The sequence below is a fragment of the Micromesistius poutassou genome (genome assembly GCF_964030765.1).
Source record: "Micromesistius poutassou genome assembly, chromosome: 2".
Classification (NCBI taxonomy): domain Eukaryota; kingdom Metazoa; phylum Chordata; class Actinopteri; order Gadiformes; family Gadidae; genus Micromesistius; species Micromesistius poutassou.
The window spans coordinates 3655224-3668542 of NC_140272.1; the positions used below are offsets into that span (position 1 = coordinate 3655224).

Below are 13319 nucleotides of genomic sequence, written 5' to 3' on the forward strand. Positions count from 1 at the left end.
AAGTGGCCCAGGAAGTGGCCCTGGGAAGTGGCTCTAGGAAGTGGCTCTGGGAAGTGGCTCTAGGAAGTGGCTCTGGGAAGTGGCTCTAGGAAGTGGCTCTGGGAAGTGGCACAGGAAGTGGCTCTGGGAAGTGGCTCTAGGAAGTGGCACAGGAAGTGGCTCTGGGAAGTGGCTCTAGGAAGTGGCTCTGGGAAGTGGCTATGGGAAGTGGCTCTGGGAAGTGGCTCTAGGAAGTGGCTCTGGGAAGTGGCTCTGGGAAGTGGCACAGGAAGTGGCTCTGGGAAGTGGCTCTGGGAAGGGGCTCTGGGAAGTGGCTCTGGGAAGTGGCTTTGAACCCAGGGCTGCTGATGGTGCTAGGTCCCGTTTGCCAGAATCCTGGAGTCCATGAACATGATAGGAGAACCGTGGGTCGGCGTGTTTGGTCAGGGCGGTTACCACATGAGTGTTATGGCATAGGCTGTGTGTGCCTTTGCAGGGTTGTGTGTCTGTTTGTGTGTGTGTGTGTGTGTGTGTGTGTGTGTGTGTGTGTGTGTCTGTGCGCATGGATGTGTGTGTGTTGTGGTATTGAATCTTTAATTCATGGCCTTAGATGTGAGAACTGGAAAGAAGAAGTGAAGCATAGTGCCGCATGCATGTGGAAGAGATTCCTAGGAGCCGCTGTCACCCGTGGATGATTCATGTTCCCATGCAGAGCCTGAGGCCATTACAGATTTATGTCAGGTGTTTGGTGGGAGGCAGCCAACCATTGACTTGATTTAGTTCAAAAGGCATTGTGGTATTTTCTTGTTTGTGGCCTGCCTTGCTGTTTCATGGATGTACTCATGGATTTTTTTGTTCAGTTGTTAGTTGTTAGTTGTTAGTTGTTGGTTGCTGTTCACGATGGAATTCGCTTGTAATTGAGACAGGAAGATGACTTTCAGCTGGAGTGAAGCGAGCGCGTCGGTGGCGTGGTCTCCAAGCCCTTCATCAGGGTGTTGTGTGAAGTCCATCCTCATGAGTGTTTTATAGGAGTGGGTTCTAGGAACCATGGACTTAAGATTCTGCCATGGAGACCACCCCAGTACGATATGTACGGGGTTGTCTCCATGTCTGTATGATACATACAGATGGACGAGAGAGGAAGTGAAAGTTGACAGGCTTATGATCTGGAGCGGCTCCTGTTTGACAGAATGGCAGTGCACTCATAATGGAATAAACCATACATAGATGTCAGCTCCCTGACATTATATTCAGTTATGACGCGCATGAAATGTTGAGCTTGACAACACCACATTGTTTTTTACCACAATTGTGGTTCTTATGTAACTTGAGTCTTCATTGAGTCAAAACAACGTTGCAATTGAATTTCTGTTGAATCTCAATTTTGCAGCTATTAAATCATGACACAGACATGTTTTATTCCTCAACGTTGCTTCTTAAGTATATTTTACAGATGGCAGGACGGCTGAGCAGTTATTGGCGGGTTGGTGACCGGCCAAACCAGGATGAATCTCCGCCATGGAACCTCATGGACACACCACCATGGAACTCATTCAGATGGGTTTCATTGTTCTTACATTGATTACATCCAGGGAGAAAACCCTCACTTAGAGAACACTCAAAAGCATCAACTGGAGAATTCATCCCAGCGAAACCACTATTGAAGTTTGTTCAAATTATTTCATAGCTGTTGAATGAGAGAATGCCAGTATTATTGCGGTCCATGCATTAATCAGTCTCCTGGACCGGCCTGCTGGCTCAGCAGAAAGGGGGATTCACTGACCGTTTGTCTGTGTGTCTGTCCCACCGCCGAGGACAGACTCAGGGGTGGAACCCAAGTCTGAAGCTGACAGCCGTCAGTCCACAGCTCTTCAACCCAGTGGCCTTTCATCTGATTTTGTCAAATTGGTGCACAGAATCCCGACCTTCATCCCGACCTTCACCTGGAAGGTGTCCCGATCCTCAGTGTTGGCACAAGATGCAACATACAGCCAGCAGGGAGTCTGTTGTTGTGCCAAACACACTTTATAAAATCATTTCTACTGAGTTATCAGGACTGATTGTTATGTGTTGGCTGGCGCCGCCTCCTCTCCATGTCAGAGCGTTCCTCCGGTTCCCATGATGGTTGTTCCTCACACACAGCGCTGGAACGTGGCTGGTGTCGGACAAGATCCAGGCCCTTCAGGTGCCTGGGCACAGGAAACGGAGCCGGAGACGACACAGGGCGAGAAGAGGAGCCTTAAAACAACGCGGCCCGAACCAGATGAGGCCAAAACCACAAAGAACTGAAACCAGTGCAGGTCAAACCACCTGACCTCTGAGAGGAAAACAGCCCAATCTGCCTCCCTCATGTGGGAGGACAGAGCATTCAACACAAAGGACCGCACATACTACAAACCAGACACTGGCCTTCAAACGCATCAGGGAGCGGGGCCAAAGCCAGTGAAAGGGATACATCAACAGCTTATATAAGTTGAATATATTCATGGGACTTTTCCATTCAAGATGGAGAATTTGGCAGAGAGGCAAACCAGTGTTGTGTAAATCTTCTGGTCACCCCCATCAAAACACCCTGCCGGTGGGCGGGGGGGGGGGGGGGGGTTAGGGTGGGGGTGGAAGGTTAGCTCACACATAAGACGGGATCTCCAGAAGCGCAGGGGCCACAGAGGCCTGAAGCAGGACCCTCCCCCCCCCACACACACACACACACACACACACACACACACACACACACACACACACATACTCTCTCACACACACACACACACACACACACACACACACACACACACACACACACACCACCTAACACTACCACCATTATGGAGTCCACCCTTTCCAGTGCTTCTACAGCTAGACAAAAAATCTGGCAATATAAGAAAAAAATCCTGATCACAACTATCACTTCAATCAAGCAAGATTGTAAACTTTTTAAGAAAAAGTTTTTTGCCAACATGGTGGGGCCCCGTTTTTAACATTGCTATCTGTCCAGCTAGGCTCTGTGGACCCCGGCAAGGCGCTGGGGGTAGAGGACAGCAGAGAAAAACAACGTCTTTCTAGCGGGCTCATCTTAGAGTCTAGAGGAGGACCAAACATCGTTGACAGGGGTTAGCTACGCATCCTAACGAAACAACTGAGAGAGAGAAAAAATCATCAAGCTCATCAGCAAGCAAGGCAAAAGCTAGAGGATAGTTCTGGATAGCCGTCTGGCAACTACTCTGGCGAGCCCGTCTGGATAGCCATCCGGCAACTAATCTTGCGAGCCGGTCTGAATAGCCATCCGGTAACTACTCTGATAGACTTACCTTCTAATATTCTTCAAGTGAAAATCATGCCTTTCTCACAACATGTGCTCCTTCTGCATGTGCCCAATTGAGGTCTGTGTAGCATGCCTAGTCATTTCCCATAACACAAACCACGTGATCAATTTGGCCACATGTGATTGGCTGAATGATAAACACTCCAGGAAGTGTGTATGGGGTGCAGTGCCACCTGGGTGGCACTCACAAGCATTTATACACACAATTATACATACATAACTCCACTTTGCTCCCTTGTGGGCCAAGTAAACAAAGAGTGGGGGGCAGGTCAGGGCAGCCTCCTGAGCTCATTACAAATTAAATTTTTAATGAGTTTTGGGCCCCACTACAGCTGAGGGCCCCATCCCGTTGGTGTGCTACCCATGACTGGGACCCACAAACCCACATCTGTGAGGAGACACACACACACACACACACACACACACACACACACACACACACACACACGCACACACAGACTGAGCACACACACGCACACACTCCGTAGATGTCTCCAGTTATCTGAAAACCGTCATTTTGCACGATTCGTGTCCAGTCTGAACAGTGAGTGTTATGTGATTGGAGTGAAAAAACATATTGGGAGATAATATGAGGATAATGCACTGCAATGTGTTTCACATGTGTATTTGTATTGTATTTGTTTTCTACTGGACGTGCAAAAACTACTTAGAAGAATGAAAAAGGTCATGAAGGATTTGAGTCTTTCTTTTCTTTTTTATTATTAAAAGTCGTCCGGAACAGAAAAAAGGCTATCTTGCATGTTTAAGCAGCACAATTGGCTTTTTTCCTTTTATTTTATTCTTACAATATTCAACAATGATGCCAAAAGTCCTCTGTCAATAATAAAAAACAAAAAAAACATCTGCATTGCTGAAAATTATCAACAAAATGTGTGTGTATGGGTGTATGGTTGTGTGTGTGTGTGTGTGTGTGTGTGTGTGTGTGTGTGTGTGTGTGTGTGTGTGTGTGTGTGTGTGTGTGTGTGTGTGTGTGTGTGTGTGTGTGTTTGTGTGTGTGTGCTTTTATACACAGCTAAGTAACCAACATCATATTGCTCAGTCTGTAATCATTTAGACTTGGTGTGGCCTACTTCATGATAGAGATAATATCACCTCTTACAATATTGCACATATGCAAATGAGAGGATTTATCCTCTTACTGGCCCTAAATAATACTAAATATACAATTTGTAGGATTGACTTTCAATAGAAGGACCAGAGCAAAACAAACAACAAAATGTATACAGATGACTTATAGAGAACTATAAAGTATTCAATATTTTGAAATATTTAACTAACAAATATAATGTACTCCTGTTTAACAAGTACCCAATCATAAACAAACATAAACATCATAAACAAACTCTTTGTGTGGCGCAAGTCCTTGCCTTGTCCAAAAAACGTAAAATGCCACAAAAGCAAGTCGTACTCATGTTTAATCTTTTTTATCTTGTATTTGTTTATTTATAGTACCAAGACAAATTCCCTCTATGTAAAAGCAGACCTCCTAATAAAAAATAATTTCTAGCCTGTTCTGTAGTAGAGTTATAACCATGACATGAAGATGTTGATGTACAGTCATAATTAATCTGTAATATTTCTTGATTTTAAGCAAGGGACATGTGCCTTCCTGTGGTCTGATAGGTGGCCACGATGGACAGGAGACACTAGAGTGAGGAGGTTAAATGATCGCTGAGGCCGTTATTAACAACACAGTACATGTTGAACATCCCGTCCTTCGGAGGAGACGTAAAACCAAGGTCCTGACTCACTGAGGTCATAAAAGATCCCAGGGCACTTATCGCAAAGAGTAGGGGATCCCCCGGTGTCCTGGCTAAAACTGCCCAACCAGGCTCTTTCAATCTAGCCCCCTAATCATCCCCCTGTATAATTGGCTCATTCATTAATTCCCTCACTCGCCACCTCAAGCTGGTGTGTGGTGAGCGTTCTGGCGCAGATTGGCTGCCGTGCATCACCCAAGTGGGTGCTACACATTGGTGGTGGTTAGTGAGGGCCCCCCTTCACTGTAAAAGCATCTTTGAGTGTCTAGAAAAGTGCTATATAAATTCAATCAATTATTATTATTATTATTATCTCTTTTTGTATGCGCGCCATAAGACTTTTGCTTTCTTAGACGTGTCGGCACAGCAATGCTCTGAATATAAAAATATATATAGCTGTACTGTTGCCATCTTAACATCATGTATTTGTACAAAAATCCCCCAAAATAATATACATATAAATACTTAATTCATACTCAATATAAAAAAATCAGAAAATTTTCCCTTTCAATTTATTTTGGCACTGTTCAAAATGCTGAATGGATCTTTAGGGATCGGTTTCCAGAAGGAAAGAGATGAAGAAGAAGTACAGTGAACTTGATCCATGGAGGCCGATGATGTTATCTTAGCGGTAGCATCATGCTAGCTTGTGTCGGGTAGTTAGCGCCACGCCGGAGTTCTGTGTCTGTGAGGGACGGGAGGAGCGGACCTCCAGTGTCTCCGGGTAATAAGGGAGCTAAACGCCTGGGATCGAGACAGGAGGAGGAGGAGGAGGAGGAGGAGGAGGAGGTAGTCCACCCACTGCCCAGGTCAGTAAGGATCCATGTCCTGGAAACCCTTCCTGGACCTTTAAGTTCACATCCCTTGAGAGGCTGGAGGCTGGGGGCTGGAGGCTGGAGGCTGGAGGCTGGGGGTCGCGGGTGGGGGGAGGGGGTGGAGGCTGGGGGGGGTAGAGACATCCTCTATCGTGGACTCATCCCTTTAATGACAGGGCAATCGACAAGTCTAGGCACAAACAAGATATGTTTGTATCTCTCTCTGAGAAATGTTTCTCCTCCACACAGTGTTCTCCTCCACACAGTTTTTAATACAAAGCTATAATCTTCGCGGCTGGTTCTTCTAGTCATTGGTCAGTCTCCACAGCGCCCCCTGGAGGCCGGGGGTCCTCGTGGGCTCCTCTTCAGTGGAGGGACGGCCCGCTCTGCCTGGAAGTCACATGATGTCAACATTACACACTACACACACATCTGGTTACCATCCTAACATTTACATACACTCTTTAAATATCGACATTTACATAACTTAAACAAGGACACACGAATGAAAACACTCATGACATCTTCATCTCGCTATGTAAAAAGAAAAAACTCAGTCCTCTCACACTTTTTATGTGACTTTTATATTATATGACTGTTTATCTGAATGCAGTTGATTCTAATGCAGTTGGCCGACTGCATTTGAATCAACTGCATTCAAATAAACAGTCCGCTGGTCCGTCTGTTCATCTGAATGCAGTTGGTTCTTTGTGCAGGCGCCCGGCCGGGCGGTTCTTGTGTTTTTACCGGATCACACAGAATCCTCCGCACGCGCCGTCGCTCTGGAGCGCACACTGGCATCGCTGCTGCTCCGGCCGCCGCCCCCCCTCGGTGCCCCTCCTCCCCCCCTCGGTGCGGGCGGAGCGCCTCAGCCGGCGGGGCCCCTGGATGCCCGACATGCCGTACGGCACCAGGCGTCTGCGGGGAGACACAAAGACTTACGTTAGCGCGGCGAGAATGATCAACATGGTGTTATTCAGAGTTAGGGGGGCTGCGGCATGGAGCAAACCGGGTCACGTTACCGGGCAGCAAATGGAGACCGCAAACGGAGGTGTGAGGGCCATTAGTGGTTTGGCTCCCAGTCAGGCAAACAGTAAGGCAGGTCCTCAGGTGTGTTGAGTGTCAGTGAGAGTCGGAAGACGTCCGGGCAGCTGGCACGAGGCCAGCCGCTTACGAGCGCCGCTTTCGGTGAGCGAGCCGTCCGTTTAAGACCTTCTAAGTGGTTTTTCCTTTTAGGGGCTTCTCCACATTCACATCACCACGCATGACCTAGTGCCCTGCTAACTGTTTGTCTGTCAGGGAGCTCAGACCAGCATGGCCGCGAGTCCCGTGGTCATGTGTCGGTGTGTTGGTGGGCTGGTGTCTCCTATGGAGGCCACTTCCTCCCTGTTGCTCCAGAGCCTCCAGACTCCATTCTGAATTGCTTTCATGATTTTGTGAATCCATGGATTATATTAGTACTAGTACTGTCAGTTACAACAACGCGTTATGAACAGCGTTAACGCAAACCCATTTTAACGGCGTTAATTTATTTAACGCAAGATTAACGTTTCTTTTTAATTTAATTTAATTTAATAAAAATTAAAAAAATTCTACCCTTTTATCGATGGACAGTGTTACATTGTCTAAGAGATGATTTTCTCCAAGTGTGAATGACTGCTCCAAGTGAGAATGTTAGTGTGAAATTGAACACTATATGGCAATGTTGTTTTCAATAAAAAAACATTTGCACAAAGCAAGCAGATCCACTTTTCCATGTTGGTAAGAGCATTAAAATGAGAAAAAATAATGGGACAAAAAGAAATCAAGGGACATTTAGAATAGATAAAAGTGTGCGATTAATTGTGATTAATCGCAAGTTAACTATGACATTAATGCGATTATTCACGATTAAATATTTTAATCGTTTGACAACACTCATTAGTACATAAGTATCCTCACCACATGTTTACCTGACCACATCGGAATAGACAACATATGGATTTACTGCGTGTATTTTCACACAAGGTCTCGGTAGGCCTCCAGGGGCGGCTCAGAAGCAGCTGCAGTGTTTCCTGGGGTTTGTTGTTCTACCGGTGGCTCCTCCTCAGCCCCTTGGTAGCTCCTCCCACCACTTCACCTCTACCTCCTCATCATTTCTCTGGAAACAACACTGGTTCGAGTGTGTTTTAGCTCGTCGTTGGAGTAGAGGCGTTCTACTTCAATCAAGGTAAAACGATTTATTTCAGAAGGCAATCGAATCAGCCAATCCATCATGCAATCCGGAGATGGTTCAGGAATGCCATATCACCATGCCATGGCAGATACCATGTCGCCATATCAGTGAGGAGGGCATGGTAACGATGCCACGCTACAGGGTGTGATTTATCTTTACCATGTCACCATATCAGTGAGGAGGGCATGGTAACGATGCCACGCTACAGGGTGTGATTTATCTTTACCATGTCGCCATATCAGTGAGGAGGGCATGGTAACGATGCCACGCTACAGGGTGTGATTTATCTCAGACCCATAGATGAGACAGTTTAACTTGAGTCGTGTTTCAACCTCATCTGGTGTTGCTTTGATCTCCCGACCCGAGGTCTGAGCGCAGGTCTGACACCCTCCTGCTGTTCACCTGCATCGCCGCCAGCGTGTCTGAGGAGATAGAGTCCCTCGTTAAAACGGACGATTTAATTTCCCTTCTCCAGAGTTCCACCCCCCAGGGAGTCCCCTGAGCACCTTGTGACCCACGTGTTCCCCCTGCACCGCCTCCCCGCTGACGCCCTCCCCAACAGCACCCAGTTCACACCCCTGGTATTGAGCTGCTTTCTGTTCAGCCTCGACCTTCATGCCAGCCTCCACCACAGGGCCGTCCAAGGAGAAAGGGCCGACCCAGCGGCCAATCATGAGATGGAAGTGAGGCTATGGGGCGTGACCCGTGTCGTCAGCAAATCTCCTGTTTCTGTGTCCCGTCTGGGTTCAATCGGGTCCTCATCTGACCAGATCCTACAGAGCTATGATGTCAGAGCGCACAGTCCAGGCACCACCGCCGGTTAACGTCCTCTCCTGCCTGACCTGTCTTAGCTTACCTTCTTCTCCCTCACACTCGTCTGGAGATACCTCTTTGGTCCAGTGTTGTGAGTGACCAGACTTCACCAAGACCTCTGGTCAGATAGTGTCCTTTATCCAAAGTGAGAGGGACTACAGGCCAGACATAAGGGGGCGCCCCGTGACATTTAGTGTATACCCAAACACAACCAGCCCATCTTTATAGATTTACTTTTCATGTATGAAAGGACGATGGCAGCGCTGGACTCTTGTGTTGATTAAAGAAGCTTCAACAGAAGCTTGTGGATCAACAGAAGCTAGGTTTTTACAGTCGCTGCAGACTCCCGAGAAAGCATTCTACACGTGTTTCTACAGTTATCTACGTTTCATATTTAGTTTCGGGTGCACAACATTATAATTGTAGCCTCACACGTATTGGAAGTTCAAAGAGCAGCCTGTTCCAACACAACAACAATCTTTCAACACACTCAGTCTCAGGCATGTCAACACACACACACACACACACACGGACGGACGCACACATGCATGCATGCACACACCCACACACCACACACACACACAGCGCAAGTTAGCTGTGTAATTGACTGCCGATGTAAGTTACAGACATTTCTTCCTGCAAGAACATGAAGATGCCATAAGATACGTGTGTCTATGCAGGGGGCTAGGGTGTTAAATAGCTTAAGGGGTTAAGTGGTACCTTAACTCGGGGAACAGTTTCCAGGAGATACTATTAATCCCAAAGTAGCCACACACAGTTGCAGCCATGTGTGTATATTTGATGTGCCACTTTTTTTATTATTATCAAAACAATCCTCTGAAATGGACCAATCATGCGTGGTTGCATCAAAGCGTGCCGCATTATTTACGGGGCATGTCGGCGGGCAAGGTACGATTATGAAATCACTTTCACAAAGCAGAAAAACACTCTTCCCCAATGAAATGAAAAGCTATAAAATGAATCACAGACGTTCCAGGTCGTAGCATGTGGTGACACGACGCAACAGTTCACTCCACAGATCATAACCTGCAAAGTATTTATTGGTAAACAACAGTTTTAAGTTCCTTAGTCAAGTCAAGAGTAGTTACAAAAGAAATTAGTGGCAGTGTGCGTTGGATTACAACCATTAGACAGATAGTGGTCCCTACAAAAAGGCTGGGTAAACATTACCTGATTTGATTATTGACATCTGCAATGTGGGGATGATGGGAAACTGCATAAATAGCTCTGTCAAACTGTATTCTGGACTCACTCTGCTAGAGAGGAGTCTAATGTATGCATGTATTAAACCTAGGTTAATTGTCTACAAGTATTGTGTGCTTTTTGCATCTAGAAATCTCATCTGTCCTAGACGCAATATCTGTTAAAGGAAACTGCCACGACATGACACAGAGTGACATCAGCCTCACGCACAGAGGAACCCGTTGACCTGGGTTACCCCCCCCCCCACATCTCAGGAACCCGTGACCTGGTTTACCCCCCCCCCCCCCCCCCCCCAAACCTCAGGAACCCGTGACCTGATCAGTATCACAGTTGTGAGGGGTGGTAAATACTGGTGAGGCCGGGGGGGGGGGGGGGGGAGCCACAGTGTGGGGAGTGATCAATACTCCCCGTCCATCACTGTACCCCTCAGAGCCCTCAGAGAGGGGGTACAGGTCTGCTCCCCGTCCGTCACTGTACCCCTCAGACCCCTCAGAGAGGGGGTACAGGTCTGTGTTTGTGTTTTTTTATACATTGCACAACTTGATCGTAATTGGTTTGACTCCAGTTGGATCTTGTTTCTCTGTGGGTAGTCTTTGTATCATTAAAAACTCGTGTTTGACAAGGCAATAATCAACACGTTTATAAAATAGGTTCTCAGGAGGGTTGGAGTAGGAGAGCGTGTAAGCAAAGCATGTCATTAGTCTGGTCCAGGGTTCGAATTACGGGGGGTTTGGGGGGTCTGACCCCCTCAAATTGGATTTGGACCCCCCCAAAAGGGACTAAAGCGACAAGTTTGGGGGGTACTGAAATACTTTAAAAAAGTGTTTGGTTATGTAGTATTTCTCAATTTGTGCTCATCATGCAAGGAATAATCTAAAGTCATACGATTTCAAACACCCCTTCAGTGGACTGTTCCATTTCTGCGCCTTCAGCATCGTTTGAATTTTGTTCACTTGACATCGCTCGACTATTGCTCCAATACGAAACGCCGGCGGCACTGGCAGCTGGCAGGTTATGTGTGTTTGTCGTCTAGCCTGCTACTACTGCTGTCCTGGAGGCGTCCATTATTCTCCAACTCGTCGCACACCTCGTTGAGCAGGTTGGTGTACCAGCACAAAAGGCCAAATGGATAGCAGCATTAGTGCTACGAGACAGGAAATTACGTCACAAGTGCCACTCGGAAGGCTGGTGTCCGAGGCATCTGGAACACATAAATACCCTGAAGCACATCCGTCACGGACATTTCCACCACTGGTACAAAATCAATTATTCACGCATATCTTTGCAGGGCTGGGTAGTCTAGATATAGGAGCCAAATAAACTCAGGAATCTACAGTAAAAATAGGTCATTTTGTTCGTTTACTTCTTAAATTCCTCAAATATCACAGAGCTCACTTTGTCAATTATTTCCTCAATAGGCTATCAATTAGCCTAATAATAATACTTACTATTTGGCCTACTACTATTTACAATATAAATAACAATGAAAGTAATAGGCTAATACAAATGATAATTAATGAGGCATATAGGCCTACATTTCAGTCTACAAGTTTCAGCCTGAAAGGTTGTTCAATTATGATATATATGAATATATGAAATATATGAAGAACTATTTTTCTGCCGCATATTGTATATATTTGTGAAAGAAAATATTTACTTAAAAGAACTGAACTAAGAGCTGATCAAATTAAACTCCATAAAGTCAAGCAATTGGACACATTTCAAGTTTATACAAAAGTAACTAAAGTGAGTTCAACAGATGTATTTACGGCGCGTTGATTCCCAGCCGAGACACGACAGCCTCCTGCAGCTCGTCCCGGGACGGCTCCGGTTAGTAAAACATGAAGGAGCTCCTCGTTAAGTCACCGATCTGGCGGCTGCACGGCTCTGCTCCGTGAGGCATCCCGGCGGTGCCTCGGAGCGGACGGGTTCGACCCCGGGATCGAACCCGGGACGCCCTCCTCCACCGCTCCCGCTACTATACACACTATGGCATAACTAATATTCAACAAGTACTTACTCTGGCGTGTTGATCCAGATGATGTCCAAGTGGCAGTAATAAACGCACTCCTTGTCCTTGTACGAGTAGCAGGTACACCTCTTGGCGCGTCTGCGGGGACCCGGGGCGGCCCGGTCCAGTGTGGGACCCGAGGAGGAGGGGTCCCCCCCCAGGCCCTGGTCGTGGTCGCTCAGGGTCTTCGGGAAGGCGCTCAGCGAGGCGAAGTCCGTCTCCTTCCTCAGAGTGAGGTCCTTACTGGACGAGGAGGCTACGTCGAAATAGTAACACGGAAAATAAGTTTTAGGCAATTTATGTATTCCCTCCAAATAAGTCAATAAAAAACTCAGGTTGTACTTGATATCCTAATGAAGTTTTCCCTGATCCACGGCATGTCAGCTCACAGTAGGCTACACCACAAATACACGAGTCTCATCCATAGGAGTGCGCATCCACCTGCAATAACGCATGTGACACTATCAGTAACACGTGTAAGCCATATGGAAGCCTACTCACCGATTGCCAAAAACGGCGTAGCGATAATGAGGAATAAAAGTCCCAGGTTAAGCGTCGATAAGTTATCCATCATTCCACTGAGGATGAGCCGCAAATTCAGGATCAGATGAACCCGCACCGCCGATATCACGCACGCAGAAACCCAGAGGCCCGACGCACCCGACGCCAAGTATGGACGGTTAACGCAAAACGTTAAAAACACAAGTCCTGTGCTGCTGTTTCTCTCTGCTTCTGACTCTCTCTGTACAGTGGAGAGAGAGAGAGAGAGAGAGAGAGAGAGAGAGAGAGAGAGAGGGGGAAAGAGAGAGAGAGAGTGTGCGTGTGTGTGTGTGTGTGTGTGTGTGTGTGTGTGTGTGTGTGTGTGTGTGTGTGTGTGTGTGTGTGTGTGTGTGTGCGTGCGTGCGCGTGTGTCGGCTGAGGTGAGGCGAGCAGACGACGCGTGGACGACACGTCTCTGTTGGTTGGGAGCGGAAGCAGAGGTTGAGGCGCTCGACGTTAGACAGGATAAGACCGTAAGACAAGTAGCTCACATTCTGTAACAGCCATATTTATAACACTAATAACTATAACACTGTTTATTCATTTTCTTCGTCTGATTCGTTTATTTTTATATAATTGCCCATATATAGGCTACTATACTATCTCTCTCTCTCTCTCTCTC

The 13319-nt window shown here is 46.9% G+C and overlaps 1 protein-coding gene across 1 annotated transcript; it reads right to left on the reverse strand.

Moving 5' to 3' along the window:
• Positions 1–5973: 5973 nt before the first annotated feature.
• Positions 5974–12803, reverse strand: LOC311338937 (endothelin-1). Its single transcript, XM_084464283.1, has 4 exons — positions 12659–12803; positions 12167–12413; positions 6642–6812; positions 5974–6284 (listed from the first exon to the last, which is right to left on the reverse strand). The coding sequence occupies exons 1-4, from the start codon at positions 12729–12731 to the stop codon at positions 6260–6262; spliced, it is 516 nt and encodes a 171-aa protein (XP_084320409.1). The 5' UTR covers positions 12732–12803; the 3' UTR covers positions 5974–6259.
• Positions 12804–13319: the final 516 nt, after the last annotated feature.

Coding starts and splice junctions, on each gene's coding strand:
- LOC311338937 (XM_084464283.1), bottom strand. CDS start 12,731: ATGATGGATAACTTATCGACGCTTAACCTGGGACTTTTATTCCTCATT. Junction 12,414..12,658: donor TACGCCGTTTTTGGCAATCG/GTGAGTAGGCTT, acceptor ATTTCGACGTAG/CCTCCTCGTCCAGTAAGGAC. Junction 6,285..6,641: donor GGAGGATTCTGTGTGATCCG/GTAAAAACACAA, acceptor TGTGACTTCCAG/GCAGAGCGGGCCGTCCCTCC.